Genomic DNA, 22,666 nt, shown 5'->3' on the forward strand with positions numbered 1-22,666 from the left:
CTGTATTGAAGTAGAGGGGAACAGACAGGGCTGTGTGGGAGTAGAGGGGAACAGATAGGGTGCTCTGTATTGAAGTAGAGGGGAATAGTCAGGGCTGTGTGGGAGTAGAGGGGAACAGACAGGGCTGTGTGGGAGTAGAGGGGAAGAGACAGGGCTGTGTGGCAGTAGAGGGGAACAGACAGGGTGCTGTGCTTTTCTGAGCTGCAGACTGCGGTGTTGTGAGCCAGCAGCACACCGGCCGGATGGAGTGAACCCATGCCTCCATACCAGCAGGGCAGCCACAGAACAACAGAATGAATAAATTAAGACGACTTGTAAATTAAATACTGAAGATCCTCAGGCCCCGGGCCCAGCCACCCTCCCTCTCCCTGTTGACCAAAACCTCCTCTCCCTGTTCACCTCGAAAGCAATTCACTCCTGCGTGAACCCTTCCTCTGGAAGGTACTGCCAAATGTTCAACATGCAGCCTCGTCAGTACCCTGCAATGCTGCACGCTCGTGTTTTAATGGTTACGTGTCGAGGAAAACACAAAAGCTGTTCCACATTTCACATTAATCTGCTGCTGCAAGCCAGTGTCTTGAATACATTAAGAGCCAATGTAGGTGCTGGCAGGTCACACAGAACACCCGCAACATTGAAGTACCCTGGACCACAGCCTCCAGATAAAGAAACACGATGCACTGTTGCAATACAATACAGTAGACTTCATGTCATGACCTCATGTCATGAATATGCAGTTTAGCCACAGACTTAAATAATGTGTGGTGAAATGACCACTACAGTTCTAGTTTATTAAGATAAAGACAATTGTACAGTCTATGTACATCTAACTGTTGTTCCGACATAATTAAGACACTGCTTGTAAATATTTTACGATCATATTATGACACTAATATTGGTGCTTGCAGAAGGCATGGTAAGTGTAATTAATGGCAGTGATGTATTCTGAAACAGGCAATGTCACAGATCTGACTGTCTGAGAAGCTGGTGGAGTGTTGGGAGTCGCACACAGACGTGCAGGTTCCTTGCATAGCCAATAGGGGAGTAGTTGGACTACTGTGTACCGTGGGGGGGAGGGGGGGGGCAGGGCAAGGAATGAGAAAGCAGTCCTCTCTTTAAGTGCACGATTCCCGGATGGCGGCTAGTCCAAATGTAAAGGCCGCGGCTGCCCGGAGCCTGGGTGTGTGCGGTGAGCGGTGAGCGCACGGGAAGAGCAGCCGGCGATTCACAGCAGGTCTTCACACGGGCAGGGGCGTCTGCAGGAGACCCGTCCCAGGCTGGAGGGCCCCTCTCTTACGCTGGGTCTCTGTGCCGTGGACCGGGCCTGACAGCGTGATCCCGGGGGGGGGCTCGTCCGGGATTCTTGTGCAAGCAGAAGGTACTTCCTCAGGGTGAGTGTCTCCTCTCCCTGGTCTCGGGTGGGACTGCGGGCCACCTGGTCTCTGCCCTCTCGATGCCCAGCATCTCTCTCTGTCTCTCAGCCTGCTCTGGCGAGTTGTGGCCACGCCCGCTCGCCCCCCCCCCCCCCCCTCACAGTTCCGTGACGTGCATGGGGTAGCTGGGGGGCGGGGGCGGGTGCGGGGGGGTCCGCGTCTGGGCCTTCAGCCTGCAGATGTGGCAGCTGTGGCACAGCAGGTGGCCCTCCAGAGGGTAGCAGCGGTGGCCCTCCTCGTCGTTCAGCTGGAGGCTGCAGTCCTGGGGGAGAGAGGGGGAGAGGAGCGCTGTGGCTTAAGGCTGAGTTCACTCAGTTAACTCAACCTAAAGAACGTGACAAATACAGATACAGTGAGGCAGAGAGACCTGGATTGTCCAATCAATACGTCTATGTAATAGGATGGGGGTCAGCTATGGAGCATGACCAGCTTAACTGTATGTTACTTAAGCCACATTACATAATAAATATATAGCCATCAAAATTCATAAAACACATTTATTCACACGTAAGCTTAGTAGTTACAAATTATGAAGCAATACTTGAAAAGACTGGTATATGCTGCGTTTTGTTTCAGAATAATTATTTCCCCTGAAACATGCATCTGTAATAGGCAACAGAAGAGCCTTAATGGAGGTATCGCTGGTGTGGGGTGATTTCAGCATTCCAAAGATCAGAGGGAGAGCAGAGCGCTCAGCTCGGAGAGCGTGGCTGGAATGCAGAGCTGGTTAGGGTTTAGGGTTAAACAGCAACCCCTCAGACACGGGCCATGTCTCCCTCTGTCTACTGGATCAACACTGGAATGTGGCTGGCCAATGATTAATGGGCTCTGTGTGCCCCATGGAGGGCTTAGGGGGCTGACAAACTAATTCACACACACACACACACCTACCCGTGCGTGCACTCGCACACGCACACACACACACACACACACACACACACCCACATCCTTTGGTTCTAGTGTTCTATATGTTCTAGTGGCACCGTACAACACTGACTCATGGCAGAACAGTCAGCACAGAGACAGGGAGTGTTGACTCACCTCACAGTGATAGCACTCCACATGGTAGTCCTTGTCCATAGATACCACCCTAATGGTCTCTTCAGAGCCCTGGCAGGACACACAGAGACACAGTTAACCATTGTGTGGCCTCCCACACCGGGGAATGTGCCTGAGTTATAATGTTATCGTTGGCCGTAAAAACCTCGGCTCGTTAATGGTAAATTACCTGGGCGGGAAGAATGGGTTTGTTGCAGGAGGCACATTTGGGGGCGAAAACCCTGCAGAAACAAATCAAAACTTCGCTAAAGCACATTTTCAGCATCTCGGATAACGTGAAACTAAGTCTACATTTAAATGGACATTGCGCTGCAGGTTATTGACCAAGAAAAGTGGAAAGAATAGAATACTGTCATTGTGCATCTATTTGTGTGCAAATGTATTTATTTAAACTAAGAAACCAAGAGCTGGTTAAGAATGTGTGACCTGTCTCACCGAGTAGTCCATTAAAAAAGTCTAGTACCAGGTAGCTTACACACAGTGATGAAACAATAAACACATGCTGTGTGTGTGTGTGTCTGTTGTGTGCGAGTCTGTATGTGCGTGTGTCTGTTGTGTGTGAGTCTGTATGTGTGTGTGTCTGTTGTGTGTGTGTGTCTGTTTGTGCGTGTGTCAGTTGTGTGTGTGTCTCTGTGTGCGAGTCTATATGTGTGTGTGTCTTGTGTGTGTGTGTGTCTGTTTGTGCGTGTGTCAGTTGTGTGTGTGTCTGTGTGTGCGAGTCTGTATTTACGTGTGGCTGTGTGTGCGTGTGTCTGTTGTGTGCGAGTCTGTATGTGCGTGTCTTGTGTGTGTGTCTGTGTGTGCGTGTGTCTGTGTGTGTGCGAGTCTGTATGTACGTGTGTCTGTGTGTGTGCGAGTCTGTATGTACGTGTGTCTGTTGTGTGCGAGTCTATATGTGTGTGTGTCTTGTGTGTGTGTGTGTCTGTTTGTGCGTGTGTCAGTTGTGTGCGAGTCTGTATGTGCGTGTCTTGTGTGTGTGTCTGTGTGTGCGTGTGTCTGTGTGTGTGCGAGTCTGTATGTACGTGTGTCTGTGCGAGTCTATATGTGCGTGTGTCTTGTGTGTGTGTCTGTGTGCGCGTGTGTCAGTTGTGTGTGTGTCTGTGTGTGTGCAAGTCTGTATGTGTGTGTCTGTAGTGTGCAAGTCTGTATGTGCGTGTCCGTTGTGTGTGTGGCCTGAGGGGCTGGTCCAGCTCTTACGTGTGGTAGTCTTTCACACAGTAGATGTTGTTCTCCACGTCCACAGTGAAGGGCACCCCGTCCAGGCCCTCACTGCACACCACGCAGCGGAAGCAGCCGGGGTGGTACGACTTCCCCAGGGCCTGCAGGATCTGCCAGCACAGGGAGGAAACATGACGCACAGATACCTCCACGGGGGCCCTCCAAAAGAGGAGGACTAAATCACCAGGCTGCTCCACTAACAGCGGCTATGGCTGTATGCTTCGGCTAAAAACCATAATAACCTGAAATCCGGCAGTTTGGAGTACATCTGACAGAACTTTTATTTTCTAATTGTATTGAAATTCACTTTTTCAATGATTATTCACACCAAATGTCAACAAGGCCTTTTGTGCAGCATGCTGAATGGTGCTTATTACATAATTTGAATAGGTCTTACCATTTCCATGATGAGGTGGCCACACACAAAGCATTTGTCTGCAGTTTGCTGAAACCCGGAGTACTGTGGAAGATACATCAAAACATTCGCTATGAATGATACGAATGACATTCAAACATTAAAACCCTCTTCACAACCACACCACAGTGGTCATAATCACTTCACTGTCATATTCACATGCATATGCTATTCAGCTACAACAATGTCCACAACAATGGCGCTGACACCTTCCTTACGTTCAGGAACAGTCTAATAATTCCTCTGTCCAGCTGAACATTGCGGTTATTGTCTCGTCTCACAGAGAGCCTGAAGGAGCAGCCCCTTTGTGACGTACACACTGACAGGGATGAAAGCACGGCTCCGGACATGGGGAAACCGAGAAGGCTGATCCTCCCTAAAGAGCCCGGAGGTGCACACTTCTGAGCCTCTCCCTCAGGAGCGAGACCCTGGGGCTCTGACCCCCCTGGACAGGACGAGCAGGTGGACATGGGCGCTCAATCAGAGGCTAATTCTGCTGTCCTGTCCCCCGCAGATACACACCATCTGCCAGCCATGACAGAGCTTTGGGGGGCAGGGTAGGGGGAGATGAAGTGGGGGCAGGGAGCACTGCTTTGTCACACTGACCATATGACCACAAAATCCCAAGGAATCAGGATTAAATATTCATGAAGTGATCAATTCCCACCCTTAACTCCATTTCTACTTAATGCTCAATGCCCTCACAGTCATTTCCAAAGACATCCATTTGTTTCAGGCAAACAAAATGTTCACTATCTGGGCAACAATCCTATTATTGTTACATTATGGGCAGTATAAATTCCACTTATCTCAAACTGAGTTACTAGTGCTTTCATTGAATGCGTATGTCAACGTTTAAACATGGTCAATGACATACAGACTCCTACCTCTGTAGTCCACTGTCACATTGGACACTGTTAAAGAGTTTACAATCACAGCCGATATGGAAATTACTTTTTTTAAAGATTTGTAACACTAGCAGCAATCTCAGTAAGAAGGAGGCTGAACCCAATTGATACAAAAAGACTACTGATGTTTTGTTTTTGTCCGTTGACATCTCTGAACTAAGTTATAAGAGCACACATGAAGTTATACGGCACACACAAAGGCTTCCTTGAAGACTGCATGAGGGTCTAAACGTGTTGTAGAGTTCTATTCCTCTGACTCATGGCTGCCGCAAAACATTTAAACCCTTGAAATGTTTAACAGAAATGCAAATGTGTATGCTGGATGTGATTTCGCGAGATACAGCAGTGGAGATGGATGGGAGAAAGGCATTTGAGACCTGCTGCTCAAAGCACTCTCTGACCACTGTTGGTCATATTTAATGCTATATAAGACTAATGGGGTCATTCTGGGTCTTAAAGGGGCTGTGCTCCAATTCCATGGTTCCCAAGCCAGTGCTGGTCCATAGCAACATGGCCACTGGTGACCAGAGAATACTGTAACAGTCATAATAAAATGGATGACCTTGTTGCCTTTACAATGTGTGGTGGTCCCTGAGACTTTGAGACTTAAGGCTTTCTCGTCCATAGGCTGACATTTCTTGGGAACCACTGGTCTATATATCATTAATACTGTATATCAACACTTTTTCCCTCCACTGATTTTCATCATTTTCTCCAAGGTGCTACTGCAGCAATGCAAAGTGGGAAATGTGAGAGACTGAGGGTGTTATGGCTCAGGGCACAATAGGAGCACACAGTGACAGTGAAGTATTTTTTGCATTTATTCATGATTCCCAGCAAGACTCACCAAGAAGTCCTCTTCACAGTAGACCTTTCCGTTGACATTGTAGAAAGCCTTCCCTCTGAGCCTCCGCCCTGAAACACAAAATGGCCGCCGGTCACCTCTCTGCCACATGCAGCTGCGGTACAGTGAGGCCATGCGCAGGGAAGCGGACCACGCGATGCCCTTCCTGTGCAGCACGCCAGTCACGACAGGAGATCCCAGTCTGACATTACAAACTGACCTGGCACCTTCTCAAATCCCCATTCCACGGCTGTCCAAGGAATCCCAGAAAATACAATCGAACAGATAAAATTAGGATTTCAATTGGAATATTTCATATTCCAAATGAAATATTTAATTATATCATAACAAATTTACAAAAAGAAATGCAATGATTTTTTAAAGTGTATGCTCATACAGCTTTGCCATGCTGCCTTCGACAGGGATGCGCACTATTTTAGAATTGCATTTTTAATGTATAATACAAAACATACTTGTATGTTTAATATGGTTGCTTGCCTCTTTTTGCACAATCGATACCTCTCTGCACAACAACCTACGCCTCCCTCATTTTGATTGCAGTCATTTAATCTATTCATCATGTGAAAATACACACATTTCTCTGTGCACATCTCCTTTCTCTGCAAGTTCTGCACCTGCTAACAGAACTTCATGCAGCTGTGAGGTAGCAGCAGCACTCTTTATTTTTTAGAGGAGATTAGAGTCTGCCCTCCTTTCATACGTTAGGCAGAGGGGTCCTGATGCAATAGCAGGTGACCACAGCTCCAGCGGTGCAGGGGACTCTGTGTGACTGGAGAGCTGCTCTCCGCAGAGTGCGCCACAGAGTGTCAGAGCACTCCAAAATAGCTGATGCAGTGACTAATCCTGTCACCACCTGCAGCCCAGAAAACACAAAATGTTCTGACAATGTTACTGCCATTATATAACATTGCGGCAACATTGTGAGAATGTTTTGTTTTTTTTGTTTGCTGGGTAATGCACCGGGAGCAATTAGGATTTTAATGGCTGCAGTCAGCCTTTCCTCACGCTTTCCTCATTGTCTTGAAAGGATTAGAAATCAAACAAGCACAGAACCCCTGGCCTAAAATTCACACACAAAACGAATAACCTTGATGTCATAACCGACCGAAATGTGCGCTGAAAGAGCGTAGGATGTAAAAATATCTCGGGCCTGGTAGGTAAACACAAAGCTGTGAGTGAGGATTGTTCCTAAAGGAGCAGAAGGCCTGTGCAAACAGGGACATTCTTTCTGCCTGAGGTCACTGGCTTGTCCTATTCATCCCCCGCCTAGGAAGCTCTGGAGCAGGGAGGGGCCAGGCAGCTCCTCTCCCTCTCCTTTGTCAGGGGGGACGGCTGCCCCGGCCTGGAATTTTTGGAGCTTTGGTGGCTCAGCACGACAGATCTCCTGGATGCGTTTCTCCTCGTAAGGTGCTTCAGCGCTTCTAACTGCAATTTTACCCTTTTTAAACATGGAAAAAAAAATTAATGGCATACTTTGTGTATGCAAAATGAATACAACTGACTGAACGTAAAAAAAAAAAAAAAGATTAAAATTTTTTTTTAAATGAGCATTTTTGTTCTATGAAATGTTCTTGGATCATGGATGTAAGTCCCGTAAAACTCACAAATGAAACCAAAAAATCTAATTCAAACACTAACACTAGGGAATGCAAAGTGTGAGTAGAGCCCTCAAGGGGATTGGCTGAGCCAGGCGGTCGACGAGGGGCAGGACGGTCCTCTAACAGTGTCAGTATCCGTGACCTAGAGAAGGACCGACTCATCTGACCGTCTTTCCAGACTCCTCTTTCACCAGCCTCTGCTCCTGTGTGATCTGTCCGCTGTGGGGAGGGCCGTCTCCAAACATCTGCAGAGACCGCGGACATCTACTGATCAAGGCCAGTTCCCGAGCCATCGCAGAACATTGTGCCCATCACAATAAAGAACATGAGAGTGAACAGAAAAAAAAAGATTTGATTTCCACTTTGGCTTTAAGAACATGGAGACTGCTGTACAGTTCTCCCCCACTGCCGGCAGGCCGCATGCTCTTAGCACAGGTAACACTACTCCCCCTCGCGTAAACACACAGATGCTGTGACCCTACCCTCACAAATCAGAAAGGGTAATTTGATTCAAATGAACTAAAAAAACAGCCTCTACGCACAGGGAGCGGCAGTCTCACTTCCTGGCATAGGCGCTAGGCCCAGTGTGTTAATATCCAACTAGTGCACAGCGATGTATATTTCAAATCCTATTACCTGTGTAAAAGACAAATAAATAAAAGAAAGCTGTAGGTTCCTGTCACTTGAATTCACCTCAGCCGTGAACGCTCAGTCCTTGGGGGAGTTATGAAAAGTTTGTGAAAACAGAACGCCGCCTCCTCGCCCCCCCGTCTTGACAATCACACCATGGGCTCTCATGCCTGAACAGGAGCAGATAATTCATATTACTCTGCACATCCCAGCTCAGTCTCTTGTCTCATGCGCTCATAATTCATACTACTCTGCACATCCCTGCTCTGTCTCTGTCTCATTCTCTCATAATTCATACTACTCTGCACATCCCAGCTCTGTCTCTGTCTCATTCTCTCATAATTCATACTACTCCGCACATCCCTGCTCATTACATACAACACTTCTGGTTCTCTCAGGAAAAACAAAAATATTCTCTGATGAAGCTCTTCTCCTGAAAGTTGATCCTTAAATTCAGCCATGCAAGGTCAGTTTCTCTTCCTGAAATGATTTTAAAAGGAGAATAATGAAGCCTGTAATGTTGGTCTGATGGTTGTTGGATTAACAGTGAAATTAAAATTCATTATCCATTATAGCGAAAACAACATGGTAAGGGAAAACTCATTTTAATGTCCTACTACTGCCAATGTTTAATGCCTGCCATTTTGTGAACAGATGATGGATTCATTAAACCCACACGTTCTCTCCACAGCTCAATAAATTCTTCACTGTGCCCTTCTGCCCTTCTCACTGAACAGGAAATAGCTGACAGAACACAGCTGTCCCTCAGGAGGTTGCTGAACATTTTTAATTGGTTATTAGCAGCCCCACATTTCTAGTGAACCCCGAGAGAAGAGGAACATCATTCTCAGATTCTCCATCCTGCTTGGTACACTTCCAGTTTGTACGGTGCTCACAATGCCCGACTGGCACCTGACAAGCACAACCATCTCAACGAAGGTATGATTTCAGCAAGCCCACATCAAATTTCAACAAGAGCCCCAGCACACTCACCAAGGAGATTTAAGGGTTCAACTGGGGTTAAATACGTGTTTGAGGCTTTACCGAGACACCAGATCAAGCAGTCACCATGAGTTGAGGGCATAAATGTGTCAGACTGAGTCAGGAGAAATCTCCTCAGCTCTCCTACTGAAGCTGCTGTGCACCTAGCCTCTGGTGCAGACACCCTTTCTAGTGTAGGCCATAAGCCTGACAGGGGCCTTTCACTCTGTCTGAGGGATGGAGGTCCTGGGTTTAACTGATAGGGCCTGAGAGGGTGAACCCCATTGTGTTCTTCAGAGGCTTGTTTTCCTGGGCCGCCCCCATTGCTTAGTTCCAAACCACAATCCAACCAAACCTGCATTTTAAAACTACATAAACCCTATGACTGATTCACCCCTATCAACCAATCTCATCTTCAACACAGCTGTGAAACAGTCATCCAACTAATGGCCGCACACCACAAAGGTATTTCTTTTTTCAAACCGTTTTCAAATCACAAATCCAACCCTTGGTCCTTGTTTAAATATTGGTGTGCATAAATCCAATTAACAGCCATGTACGCTGGTTATCTCAAAGGTGCACGGGGGAGCTTAGACTTACAGTACACTGTGAGCTGTGCCATATATCTGTGGAATGGCCGTACTAAAAATGGCCAGTAAAAGAGCTCCCCTTCCTCCCCTCTCCTGCTCTCATTTCTTACGGCGAACAAACAAGCCTTTATCACCTGCACAGAGTGCGCTGGGAAGGATGCCTGCCTAATGCCTTGTAAGGGCTGCGGACAGTGATTCACTGAGTCTGTGGCTTCTGCTGATAAGGGGAACTCCACTGCAGTCTCCTACCCGAGCTCAGGCCTGTGCCTCTCCTGGTCTCTCAGCACTCCGCCCAACTCCCATCCACACTGGGTCAGCTGTAGCAGCAGGCTAGCCCTGAATCCAGGCCATCCTCCATCACACAGGCCCAATCTGCACAGCCCTCTGCTTATTGCTTATGCTGCAACAGCACAGGTGTCCCAGCGATATCCTTCCTGTCTCAAGAGTTCCACAGGAACAGCGCCAATTCTTAGCCACTAAGAAAAGGGCCACCTGCCTCTTTGCTTACTAGGAGCTGGCGTGCCGGACATGAAGAATAGTGTGTGTTTGGGCGAGTGTGTGTCTATGTGTACATGTGCTGGTGTGTGTGTGCAATTGTGTGCGTGTGCGTACGTGTGGACAGGACTCACGTCCGGCCTACTCCAGCCCTGGAGCGGTTCATAGCTTGAGCCTAATGAGCTTTCTGGGAGGAAGGTGGGGGTGGAGGTTGTTGATAACAGCATTCCTGTCCTTTTATTGCAATGCAAACATGACCTTCAGGCTCTACCTGCTGTAGCCCACAAGCAGCTAACGCTAACAAGAGCAGGAGTTCCCTATCCTACGCTACAACACACAAGTGAGAATGGGAGCTAAGCTAAGGACCCATCCACATAAGGGTCAGTGGTCTGCTGTTAAGATCAGACTTGTGTCCACCAGATCAAATCAACACGTGAACCACCATCAGCAAAATTAAGCTATTTTTCTAATTCATCCAAACTGTATATGCTGTGGAAAATGTGCCTTTTTTTAGACAGGAATTTGTACTGGTAACCAATGCCTCCCAGTCCTTCCTTTCATGGTTGGAGATGATGAGCTCCTTTCAATATCATAATTTGTTTCCCACTTACACAAGACAAATGAAGGGGGACACAGCAAATGGGTCAGAGACACCCAGAAGTGAAAGATTCGCTCCAGCGCAGAGAGCTGCTTGGAGAACAGTAGCAGAGCAGAACGCCCCCCTCCCAGTTTCTGCCTCCCCTCCCACAATCCCTCAGACCGCACCCAGGAGCTTATTGGCCAAATAAACACAGACGCCAGCTGGCCTCGCTCGCAGCCCCCGGTGGATTTGCTCTTCTTGTGGGGCTTTTAAAAGCTTTCACAGGGAGAGTCTTGGCTCCACGGGCCGGCCGCTGGTGCAGCCTGCTGACGGAGGCCACAATGGCGGAGGCAGCCAGAACCACGGCAGGGCCCCGGGTGAACACCCGCACTGCCGAACCTGGAAGCAATGTAGGGCACTTGTGTTGTGGAAATGTAGGGTACTTGTGTTGTGGCAATGTAGGGTACTTGCGTTGGTGGCAACGTAGGGTACTTGTGTTGTGGAAATGTAGGGTACTTGTGTTGTGGCAATGTAGGGCACTTGTGTTGTGGCAATGTAGGGTACTTGTGTTGTGGCAATGTAGGGTACTTGTGTTGTGGCAATGTAGGGTACTTGCGTTGGTGGCAACGTAGGGTACTTGTGTTGTGGAAATGTAGGGTACTTGCGTTGTGGTAATGTATGGTACTTGCGTTGTGGTAATGTAGGATATTTGTGTCCTGGTAATGCAGGGTACATAAGCACATCCATGTCCTGTCAGCCAGAGCCAGGGAGGGGAGGGTCAGTAAAGAGCACAGGTATAGAGGCATAATTACCACAGGAGTGGCAGATGAAACAGTTGGTGTGATACAGGTTCCCCATTGCCTGGCAGGCCTGGCTGGCTCCATAAACTCCTTTCCCACATTTGATACAGATCCCTGCAGGAGAGAACAAGAACAGGGTTAGCAGCGCAATGCAGGCTTCTGTTACTGTAGATCTCTCACTTTTCATCTCCACTTTACATACAATTCAATTCAATGCTATTTTATTTGTACAACACTTCCAGAAACAGTGTCACAAAGAGGCCTTACAGTCATTACATTACATTATTGGCATTTGCCAGACGCTCTTATCCAGAGCAATGCACAGTTTATTAGACTAAGCAGGATACAATCTCCCCTGGAGCAATGCAGGGTTAAGGGCCTTGCTCAAGGGCCCAACGGCAGTGCGGATCTTATTGTGGCTACACCGCAAATCGAACCACCGACCTTGCGGGTCCCAGTCATGTACCTTAACCACTACGCTACAGCCCGCCTGCAGTCAGAATACAAAAGAAAATTGATTTTAAAAAAACCAGGCTTGAAACCAAAAATCAAGCAATTATGGAAAACAATTACCCAGTAGGATGAAAAAATGCTGAAAAACAATCTCCATACAAATCACTTTACAGATGAACTGATGTGACCGAAAAAACCAATGCCCAAATAAGGACAGTGTTTTTACACAGCAAAGTCGATTACACACCATCACCTGATACTTTCTTTCCACTGTCTGGAGGGTGAAAGCAGGAGGGCAGTGAGTGCCCGGCTGGTTCAGTGGGTGGCAGTGAATCACCAGGTGAGAGTCAGTGAAGGTGACTCAGACCACAGAACCGCACGGTGAGTCAGGATAAACAGCTACAATCCCCTCGTTCGCACAAGTTCCTGTGCTACACAATAGACGAGGTTCCCTTCCTTTGAGGATTATGTGTCAGGGAACTTGTATGAAATCCTACCCCCTTTTATTAAAGGGATCTTTCGTAGCCAATTAATTAGCAGAATGAGAAAAAGGATACCACTGCGTAGGGTAAAAAAACTGGCAAAAACCAGGACTCTCCTGGGTGTGGCCGCCAGATAAACCTCTCGTCTTTGAGATGGATCCCACCAATCAGGAATCCAGTTCAGAGTGGCAATGCGAGTTCAGCTTCAGCATTTCCCTGGGGTTAGAGCTGTGGCCCATCGCATTACGATACGCAGGCCCATGAGGTACCACCAGATAGACATTAAGCGCAGCCCTCGAACACGACCGCAGTGCAGTTCAGCTTGCCGAGTGACAGGGGCGGATAGCACAGCCAGGGGAGAACATACAGTACCTGCTTGTCTGGGCTCCAGTGAGAGCACAGAGGAAGTGTAAGTGATGGGGTGGGGCTAGAATTACCATTATAGTTTTTTGATACTATTTCTAACTTTATTCTTTTCATCCAACTGATGGTAGCAAAACAGATTTTTGTGTGAAATGACAGGTTAATTAAACAGGTCAGCAGTGTTGTGTTAAGGCAGAGTGCATTCCAGTGGTGCTCTGTCAAATGTACTAAAGGGCGGTTAGTCTTATGACAGTAATACTCCTGCTCAGATCAGCTGGCTGATGGATCAGTCAGTCATTCAGGGGTACAGCACCACGGATAAATGCATCGGCAGAGGAGAAAGTCAAGCAGCATCACCAGGAATCAGGCTGATGGCTACGTGCTTCCCATTACAAACAGCAGACTCAAAGTCTTGGCTAGTATCCATGATGCCAAAGCTGCTGATTTCATTTCAGAATATGGGAAAAATGAATGCTGTCTTCATTTTGTTTCCAATTTGAGTTACTCAGAAACATTGTTTGAAATTGGCATTCTAAATTTACAAAAAGGCATATATATTTGTATGTGGAATATCTTTTTACATTTTCTAGTTCATAGCATCTGAGTGCTGTGCAATGCTCTGAGGTCAATGCTACAAGGGTAATACAGGCATTGATTTACATTACATTAAAGGCGACTCATAGGCTAAACCCCACTGATGCTAACTGAAAGGAAAACACCAAGGCATCAGCAGACAATAGGCAGCAGTATGGGCTCAGGCACAGCTGCAAGTTCGAGGCTTCAGCCAAGAATCAACACGCCTGTGCCCAGCGAACTGACAGACTGGCAACACTTCACTGCAGACTGAACACAGCGCTCGGAATATTAAGCCACGCCCCATATCATCTGCAGAAAGTCACCTGACATACAGACCCTGCTTGCTCATTGGCTGAATCGAAGGCAGACCCTCATGATCGGCTGATAAAAGCAACAAAGGAGAATTTGAAAATCCAGACGTGGGAGCACCTGTACTTGTAAAAGCCTATGTACCATGAGGCAGTGTGCGCAGACAGAGGGGTGCTTCTAATACAGATGGGGGCTGTTAAGGAACGTACACAGTGCATCACCTTGAGCATAAAGCTGACTTGAAGGAAATTCGACTTGAGACACAAAAAGCTACCTTTTTATTATTGAGCCATTTTCCAATTTAGCACGAATCAATGCCTTCGATACACAATTTGATTTAAGGAGCTTGATACAGTTTAGGCTCTGCTTCTATACATGAATGAAAATAAACACATCAGGTCTTTACAAATGTGCAACCTAACGGGTAATTCCTTGCCAACTCAACACAATGAGATTTAGCATTCTCATTTGGCCTTATAAGAGAACCCCTGGAACCAAAATTACACTTGTCTCAGATTATTCATCAGGGAGACATGGGCTAACAAAGTTTGTGCTACTTTGCGTGACTCCATGGCCATTACTGTAGGTTGTAGAGAAATGGTCCTTATATCACTGTATTATGTTCACCCAAAAATTAAAGGGAACAGAGTTATGAGTGATTAATCTTTCAGGAAGAAAACTATATTTTAAAATTGATTACATTTTCACCAAAGTTGGGTTCTAATGTCAAAACCATCTCCAGAAAATGTGTTCTTGGATATTTGAGTCATTGTTGAGATATCATTGCTTATCTGAAGCAGTATCACACAGTTCTGGATCACTAATTCCCGGTTTTCCATCCTCCCTTTACCTGGGAGTCATGCGTGAAGACAGTCTGGTCAATCAGTAACACCAATTACCCAGGAGAAAAGAAAACCGGGGCTGGTTTTGGATTTGAAGGTCAGAGTTTGAAATGTGCATTCAAATACTTCAGTCGACACAACATCTTTACACATTACACAGCACAAAAATACAAGTCCTGTCTAGACTAGTCTAGTCTAGTCTAAACCCTAGTCTAGTCAAGTTAGTCTAGAGTAGTCTGGTCTAGTTGAGACCAATTTATTTTGGACAAGCTAATTTGCAATCAATGGCATTCTTTCTCTCAAATTCTGTTTTAATATATTTAATTACCGTTTCGCTATCAATAAAACTATTTCTGTTCATTTAACAGTCCATATTTTTTCCACTGTTATAAAAATAGAGCTGGTGATGACCTATAAAGTGATATAAACACATTCATTTACAGTAATGGAGATAAGGCAAGTCAACGTCACGGAGTCACATAAATTACTGTAAACTTTGTGAGCCCATAGCTCGAAGATTAACTACACAAGACAAGTTCAGTTCCAGGGCTTTCTTTTGAGGCCAAGTCAGCATGCCAAATCACACACATAAAAATATGTGAAGATGTGGTCTAAATGCATGTTCAGTTCACAAGGAATCACCCTAACCAACAAAATGAATACGTCAGTGCAAGCCAAGAGGTTCCTATTAATAACACAAGGAACCTTGCAAAATGCCCAGAGCCCCATATTTTCCTTTTCACTTGGCCTTCTCAAATAGCTGGAATGCATTTTACAAATTACAGTCCATATGAATCCACAAAAAAAAATAACACACTACCAAACAATTCCAGATTATAAAACACAAAGAACATGTAAAGGAAACTCACACTCAGATACACTGAAAAATAATTTCTCCAAAGACAGGAATGCCTTCCTACAAGGATGTGGTCAGTATTTACATGAGAGAGGAGAGGAAGCTGAACTGGAAACATTTAATTTGTACTTAATTTAAAGCAGAAAATAAATCCCCTGGGCTTGAATGAGTACAGGATGTCCAGTGCAGGGCCCAAATTAATGGATGTGTGTGTGTGTGTGTGTGTGTGTGTGTGTGTGTGTAAGCAGAAGGGAACACAAATTAAAGCCAAAAAGTATGAGGATTTTACAGGACCAACTGTCCATACTGCCATTCTCCTTGGAAGAACCAAAGGCTCCTCATGTGGAAATGACCTGGGTAAAATACATATCTTTCACATGGAAGAGTCTACATATAACCATTTTTGGGGCAAAGGAATTTTATTGTTCCTGCCATCATTATTCCAAGCAGGTAATCAGACTTGACCCCCATCAACCCTGTCTGCCCACTGAGCCAAGATCCTGTGCCAAATGTCTGCAGCAGTGCAACACCCCACTGGCTGGCTAATGAAGAGGCTATTGGGGGGGGGCTGCTCTGGAGCAGCAGCTTGGTCCTCCACTGGCCAGTTGCTGATGCACAACCATTCAGCAAATAAGAACAAACAAAAGCCACACGAGGACTGAGAGCAGGAGAGAGCAACAGACAGCGTGAAAGAACAACCGACAGTGAGAGAGAGCGACAGTGAGAGAGTGACACAGTGAGAGAGAGAGAGAGAGGAGGGGCAGACAGGAGAGAGAGAGAGAGAGAGAGAGAGAGAGAGGAGGGGCAGACAGGAGAGAGAGAGAGGAGGGGCAGACAGGAGAGAGAGAGAGAGAGAGGAGGGGCAGACAGGAGAGAGAGAGAGGAGGGGCAGACAGGAGAGAGAGCGACAGTGAGAGAGTGACACAGTGAGAGAGAGAGAGAGAGGAGGGGCAGACAGGAGAGAGAGAGAGAGAGAGAGAGAGGAGGGGCAGACAGGAGAGAGAGAGAGGAGGGGCAGACAGGAGAGAGAGCGACAGTGAGAGAGTGACACAGTGAGAGAGAGAGAGAGAGAGGAGGGGCAGACAGGAGAGAGAGAGAGAGGAGGGGCAGACAGGAGAGAGAGAGAGGAGGGGCAGACAGGAGAGAGAGCGACAGTGTGAGAGGGGCAGACAGAGAGAGAGAGAGAGAGAGAGGAGGGGCAGACAGGAGAGAGAGCGACAGTGAGAGAGGGGCAGACAGGAGAGAGAGAGAGAGAGAGAGAGGAGGGGCAGACAGGAGAGAGAGAGAGAGGAGGGGCAGACAGGACAGAGAGAGAGGAGGGGCAGACAAGAGAGAGTGACAGTGTGAGAGGGGCAGACAGAGAGAGAGAGAGAGAGAGGAGGGGCAGACAGGAGAGAGTGACTGACAGCTAGAGAGAGAGAAGCAGGCAGTGAGAGAAAGAAACCAACTGACAGTGAAAGAGAGCAACAGACAGAGAGAGAGAGTGACAGACAGCAAGAGAGAGAGGCAGACAGCGAGAGAGAGAGAGAGAGAGAGGGGCAGACAATTTGCAGCAGAAGTGGCCTCAGTGCCTCCTGGATCAATGTCTCTGCCGTTGCCACGGACACAAGCTGAGTGTTCTTAGCCTGAGGTGAAAAGCTTTCCTATATTTGCTCAACTATCACCTGCTCCCCCAGGATTAACAAACTTCCATCTCCAATGCATTGAACCAAAAATCCATTTGCCATTTTTGTATAGGCTCTTGCATGGTGACCTGTCAACCGCAACAAAACATTAAGAAACACCAGATTACTGCGCATCACCAGACCATTTTGTTAGAAGTTGGCAGCATGCAAAAGTGAATAGATGGCGATGTGATGGAACTACAAAGGAACAACAAACGCGCAGATATACAAAACCAAAGGGTGCTGAAAGGCAGGGTGAGCTCTACCTAGCTACTATAAAACAAATTAAAATGTGTGGAAGTTCAGTCCGTGAGTATTTGTACAATGACACATTTTTTGTTGTTTTCGCTCAAGCAAACAAACAGTTGAAATAAGACAATCAAATGAAAAAAGTGAAGACTTTCAGCTTTACTTTGAGGGCTTCTACATCCATATTGGGTGAACCATGTAGGAATTACAGCCCTATTTATATTTATTATTCCCCCCACAATATTAGGGGACCAAAAGTAATTTGCCAAATGAACACATTAATTGAAATTAAGTGTCAACATATTTTGTTGCAAATCCTTTGCAATCAATGACTGCCTGAAGTCTACGACCCATAGACATCACCAGATGCTGGGTACCTCGGCCCTCTTCAGCTCCTGCTTGTTTCAATTGGCAAATACATAGGCCTCCACCTCAGCTGATGTGCGATGAGCGTTCTGGCACAAAATGGCAGCCGCGCATCACCCTGGTGAGTGCTACACATTGGCGGTGGTCGAGGCGAGTTTCCCCCTCAAGCATTTGCTTTCAGTCTGGTCTTCAGCAAGTGAAATTCATGCTCAGCTGGACTGAGGTCAGGTGAGAGACTTGGCCAGTGAGGAACAACCCACTTTCTGGCCCAAACAAACTCCTCAGTTGCTTCAGCTGCATGTTTTGGATCACTGTCCAGCTGCATTATGCGTCGTCAAAATTCATTTGCTTTGATCTGAGCAGACAAGTTGTTTCTATATACTTCAGCATTCATCCTGCTGCTGCCGTCAGCAGTGACGTCATCAACGAACACAAGTGATCCGGTTCCAGTGGCAGCCATACACAATCTCTGATCTGTCCACAAAACTCTTATAGACTCTTTTGGGTACTAATTAGAAAACTGTAACCTGGCCATCCTGTTTTCGGTGCCAACTAGTTGTTTGCATCTTGCAGTGCAGCCTGCCTAGATGTGTTTGTGAATTCTTCCGCAGACAGTCTATTCTACTACTACATCCATACCAGCCTTCTGAAGATTGTTGCTCATCTGCCGGACAGGTATTTTGGGGTTGTTCTCATCATTAAGGTGATAATTATTTGGTCATCATCAGTTCTCCCTTGGCCTCCTTGCCCCTTTGAAAAAACTGATCTTTGCTCTCCAATGCTCGATTTCTTCTTCATGAAGTTCCAAGCAGTTGATTTTTCTAGGCTTAAGATTTGGCCTATGTCTCTGATTATATTTCTGTATTTCTCAGCCTCATAATGGCTGCCTTGACTGTCCTTGGAGCAACTCATCAACTTCATAAAATGCCAATTGCAGACTCCAAAGAAGCCAAAAGCCTAGAATCAAGACTAGACACTGAAAGCTTTTTTATACCTACACTAAGGAAGTGATTGAATACACCTGTGGAATCACAAGACAGCTAAGATATATGAATATGTTTTTTGACTCTGCAATATATTACATTAGTAAAGAAGCTCCATTTGCAAGCGAATAGCTGAACCATTCTTCGAAGTTAGTACTGGCTACATTGAATGGGTGCAACACCAATACAACACCGACCACATGACTTGCTGGGAGCTGCCTCAAATTAGGCCTACTGTTCATCCGTACTGTACATACAGCTACATACTGACCAGCCTACATTCCTCTGCAGAACACAACTCTGCTCTGCACCTTCACAATACAGCTGCAATTTTAGCACCTTTCAAGACAAAAAATATAGATCTAAACAAATAGAAAATTCAACAAATGAAAACAATAGATAACTTCCCCTCTTATTACAGTGGGGGAAAAAAACAACTAGTACAACTAACCAGGTGTGCTGAACATCACACTATGTGCACATGGAGTGGCATTTTTTTTTTATGTCCTTAGGTCAGGAAAAATTTCTCCCATGCAACACAATTTAGATATCAACATTTCCACAAGAAAAATGTTTTCCAACACAACACCATGTGAAGCGCATAATCGGCGTGATGAGATTATTTGTTGCGAGCCTCCTCTCTGGGAGAGAGCTCAGACCTCCCCAGTATACCCCATTACGGGCAGTGACCAAGCTTTCCCCAAAAAGTGCTGCAAGCTCATGGCAATTGGGTAATGGCCAGGCAGCCTGGTGCTTCCTCCGGCCAATCAGTGGTCAGCCACACAACGGACAAAGAGGGTGAGAAGTTAATGCTCCAGTTAGCTGAAGCTCCTTGCCAAGGAATTAGCAAAGTCTCACCAAGATTCAAACAAACTATTTCAGACTCTTTTCCCCAAAAAATACTTCAGTTAAGAGTCTTGGGTGACTGAAAACAGTTATTTATTTAACCCACTTTTATGTAAAATAAAATTTTTTAATGATCATTGAATTGTTCCGTTCTTGATTTATTGACAACATATTTGAGAGAAGTGTATATAAGTAATAATTACTGTTCTTACACTCTTCATTAGTTGAAACAAATATTCAAAGCAAGAACAAATTCCTCAGGCTACATTACGGGATTTTTTGGGGGGATTTTTTGTTTTTGTTTAGCCTGAAGTCCTATGAAGTTAACAGACTACTACAGATAGTCTGAAGGGCCTATGCACCTGGTTTAGTCAGGCATGGACCAGTGTCCGATTTCTTTCATTCTTTACACAACACTCAGTCCATGTGGTTTCTATTGTATAATATGCATTATCCATTTACCCAGATAAATGTGCAGATGAAACGAAAAAACGGACATGGAACATCGATTTGGACCTGCAATATGCTAGTGCAGACAGCAAACTGTTCAGGCGATGAGCTCTCCCTCTGTCTCGCATATAGCCCTGCAACGAACTATTGTGAATGTCAACATTACGCATCGCATATTCACGCATGATTCCAGTTTTCAACCATTGCACTTACCAAAGTATTCTTTCTTGATGTGCATTTCTAGCTCCTTCTCAAGTTCCAATGTGAGCGCCTCGAGCCTTCTTTCGGCTTGGCTGGGGCCACTTTCACGGCACGGGGTGACTTGGTACGGCAGCATAAACTTCTGTGCAGAGACCGAATTTGTGGTGGCGCTCCCATAATTAAAAGATGCTGGAGCACCCGTGGTCATCTCTGGGTTTAATTCGGTTTGTGCTGGCTGTTGTTGCGGCTCTTGTGTTGCAGGGGACAGCTGAAGGGTAACCCTATTCTGAACACCGAGTGAGTCGCCAAAATCTTGGACTACTGTGTCTTCCTGGACGCCAGGACCCAACACTGACGATCTAGGCGAGGGCATCTGGAGCTCTGGGAATGTGCTCATGGAGCCCCTTGAACTGCGAGAACTCCTGGAACTGTGGCTCGAAATGCTGGAGCGCGGGCTCACTACGCAGTTAGCCACTGCCCCCGGTCTAACGCCGCCGTCCTGGCTGCAGATGCTGGACCGGGGGCTTGCCATTGGCATCCCGTGCACCGCTGCACCCTCAAGCTCATGATTTCCAGGAGGCATATATCGCGAATCGGAGTAGCTGGACCGGGGACTAGTGGTACAGGAGTACTGGCTGGCAGTGCTGGACCTCGGGCTGATATGCCTTTGGTCGTATCCCATACTGATGCCACTGGTACGGTTGCTGCTGGGTTTACTGCCGCTGTCGTAACTGTTCAAACTGGTCCTTGGGCTGGAATGTTTACTAGTGTCGCTGGCTGTGCTTGCATAGCTGGATCTCGGGCTAAGTGCACTGCTGCATTCATACTGCAGCAGACTGGATCTGGGACTGCTGTATTTGTCTTGACCAGGAACCACCAGACTAGAACGCGGGCTGCTGATGCTAGACCTAGGGCTTGCATGCTTGCTGTGCTCCTGAGAAGACACGGAAGACGCTAAACTCGACCGAGGGCTGGTCGCATTGTACCTGCTGTCTTGGTTGGTGCTTACGCAGACACTGTTGCTTCTGTTGCTGGGGAAGGGAGGGAAAGCTCCGTGCTTGTTCAAAACCACTCCATCATATGCGCTACCTGTACTGTACCTGTGTCCCTGCACCTCCAACGAGTACCTCCTGTTTCGGTCAGAAGCGCCGGTGTAACACGGCAAGGCAACTTCGGATTTGGTGCTATGGCCATCTTCACAATAAACTGCATCTCTCTGAGAAGTGCAAAAATCAAGAGGAAGCGCTCGATTACCATTCACAGGGCGCACAAGGGCGGCGTTGTAAACTTTATTCCCAGGCGCCGGGTAATTTTCAAACGTATGGAGTTGCTGCTGAGGCACAGAACCACCACCGTTCATTCGTTTACTTTTCTGGTCAGGAATCATTTGGGCCGAAAAATCCAAATCCGGGTTAATTACCATGTCGCTTCTTCCACTGTAAATCCCATCCTGGTATACTTCGTAAAGAGAGAGATCGTCTATTAACTTACTTGCCCTGAGTCCCGGATCATCCTCATTCTTATCCATGTTTGTGCTCCCGAGAAATAAGTTTGGTAGAAGACGTGCGCTTGGCTAACTATCGACTTTGTAATAGCTAGTAGCAATTTCACTTCACATGGAAATCACAATAAATGTAAACTTAATAAAAACATAGCCCGCTGTTTCACACGTGGAACTCATTTCCCCATAATATTAACATGCTGCACGACCTTCGCCTTCGAAAAAAGTATCCGTTAACAAATAGTTGCGTCCACGACAGAAGACGTTTGTCAATTTCAGTCTTTGGTAAGTTGAAAGGTCTTTACAGTCAATGGCGCGCTGCGCGGAGGAATTTTCCATCGTAGGCTTCTTCAGTACTGTTAGGTTTCCTGCGCATTGCTTTCCAAATTGTACAAAAATAAATTGTTCTTCCACTGGTAATAACAGCACAAACTGTGTATTGAATCGTCTCTGCCGGTAAGACTCTATATAACGCAATACAATGCAAAGGACTAATTTATGTGGAAGGAATGCGGGAAGGAGTCAAGGTGTGCTGCGTCTCTTTGGAATGTAGTTAATGCTGGAGCGAAACAATGATCGCAACCAGCTCGGCTCGGCTAGGGGGTGCCGAGTTTTCAAAAAGAGTTACTTCGCTCCGAGAGCATGTTTCTGCACTATCTCTGCGCCAGATGATGGGCTTTAGGCGAGTAACACCCTTGCGCATTTCCACTGCTATGCTGAGAATTATTACACTGGATTCATAACGGAGTGCTGTAATAAAATAACAATAAACAAATGGACAGAGTACCGCGTTGTTTTCCCAGGCTCAGTGCCAGAATGGTCAATGAACGGTGTTCACTTGCCCTGCGCCTTCCACCGGTCTCTAAAATCTGCCCGTGAACAAGGGGTCAGCTAAGCAAGTTAAACAAGTACCAATAGTTATTGCAAACGTTGTTAAATGTGTGAATTAGTTG

General features: G+C 46.5%; 1 protein-coding gene across 1 annotated transcript; it reads right to left on the reverse strand.

Annotated features, from left to right (window-relative positions):
* Positions 1-1,530: 1,530 nt before the first annotated feature.
* On the reverse strand, positions 1,531-22,197 carry wtip (WT1 interacting protein). The gene is made up of 8 exons (XM_061222175.1): positions 20,225-22,197; positions 11,585-11,686; positions 5,881-5,948; positions 4,108-4,170; positions 3,690-3,820; positions 2,662-2,713; positions 2,475-2,543; positions 1,531-1,695 (listed from the first exon to the last, which is right to left on the reverse strand). Exons 1-8 carry the CDS (start codon positions 21,738-21,740, stop codon positions 1,531-1,533), a joined length of 2,166 nt encoding a protein of 721 aa, XP_061078159.1. The 5' UTR covers positions 21,741-22,197.
* Between the last annotated feature and the right edge of the window lie 469 nt (positions 22,198-22,666).

The sequence above is a fragment of the Conger conger genome, chromosome 15 (assembly GCF_963514075.1).
Source record: "Conger conger chromosome 15, fConCon1.1, whole genome shotgun sequence".
Taxonomy (NCBI): Eukaryota; Metazoa; Chordata; class Actinopteri; order Anguilliformes; family Congridae; genus Conger; species Conger conger.

Bases quoted from the DNA above. Each gene is read 5' to 3' on its own strand.
- wtip (XM_061222175.1), bottom strand. From the start codon at position 21,740: ATGGATAAGAATGAGGATGATCCGGGACTCAGGGCAAGTAAGTTAATA. The intron at 4,171-5,880 runs GTGAGTCTTGCT...TATCTTCCACAG, and splicing joins ACTGTGAAGAGGACTTCTTG to TACTCCGGGTTTCAGCAAAC. The intron at 1,696-2,474 runs GTGAGTCAACAC...TCTCTCCCCCAG, and splicing joins TGGAGTGCTATCACTGTGAG to GACTGCAGCCTCCAGCTGAA.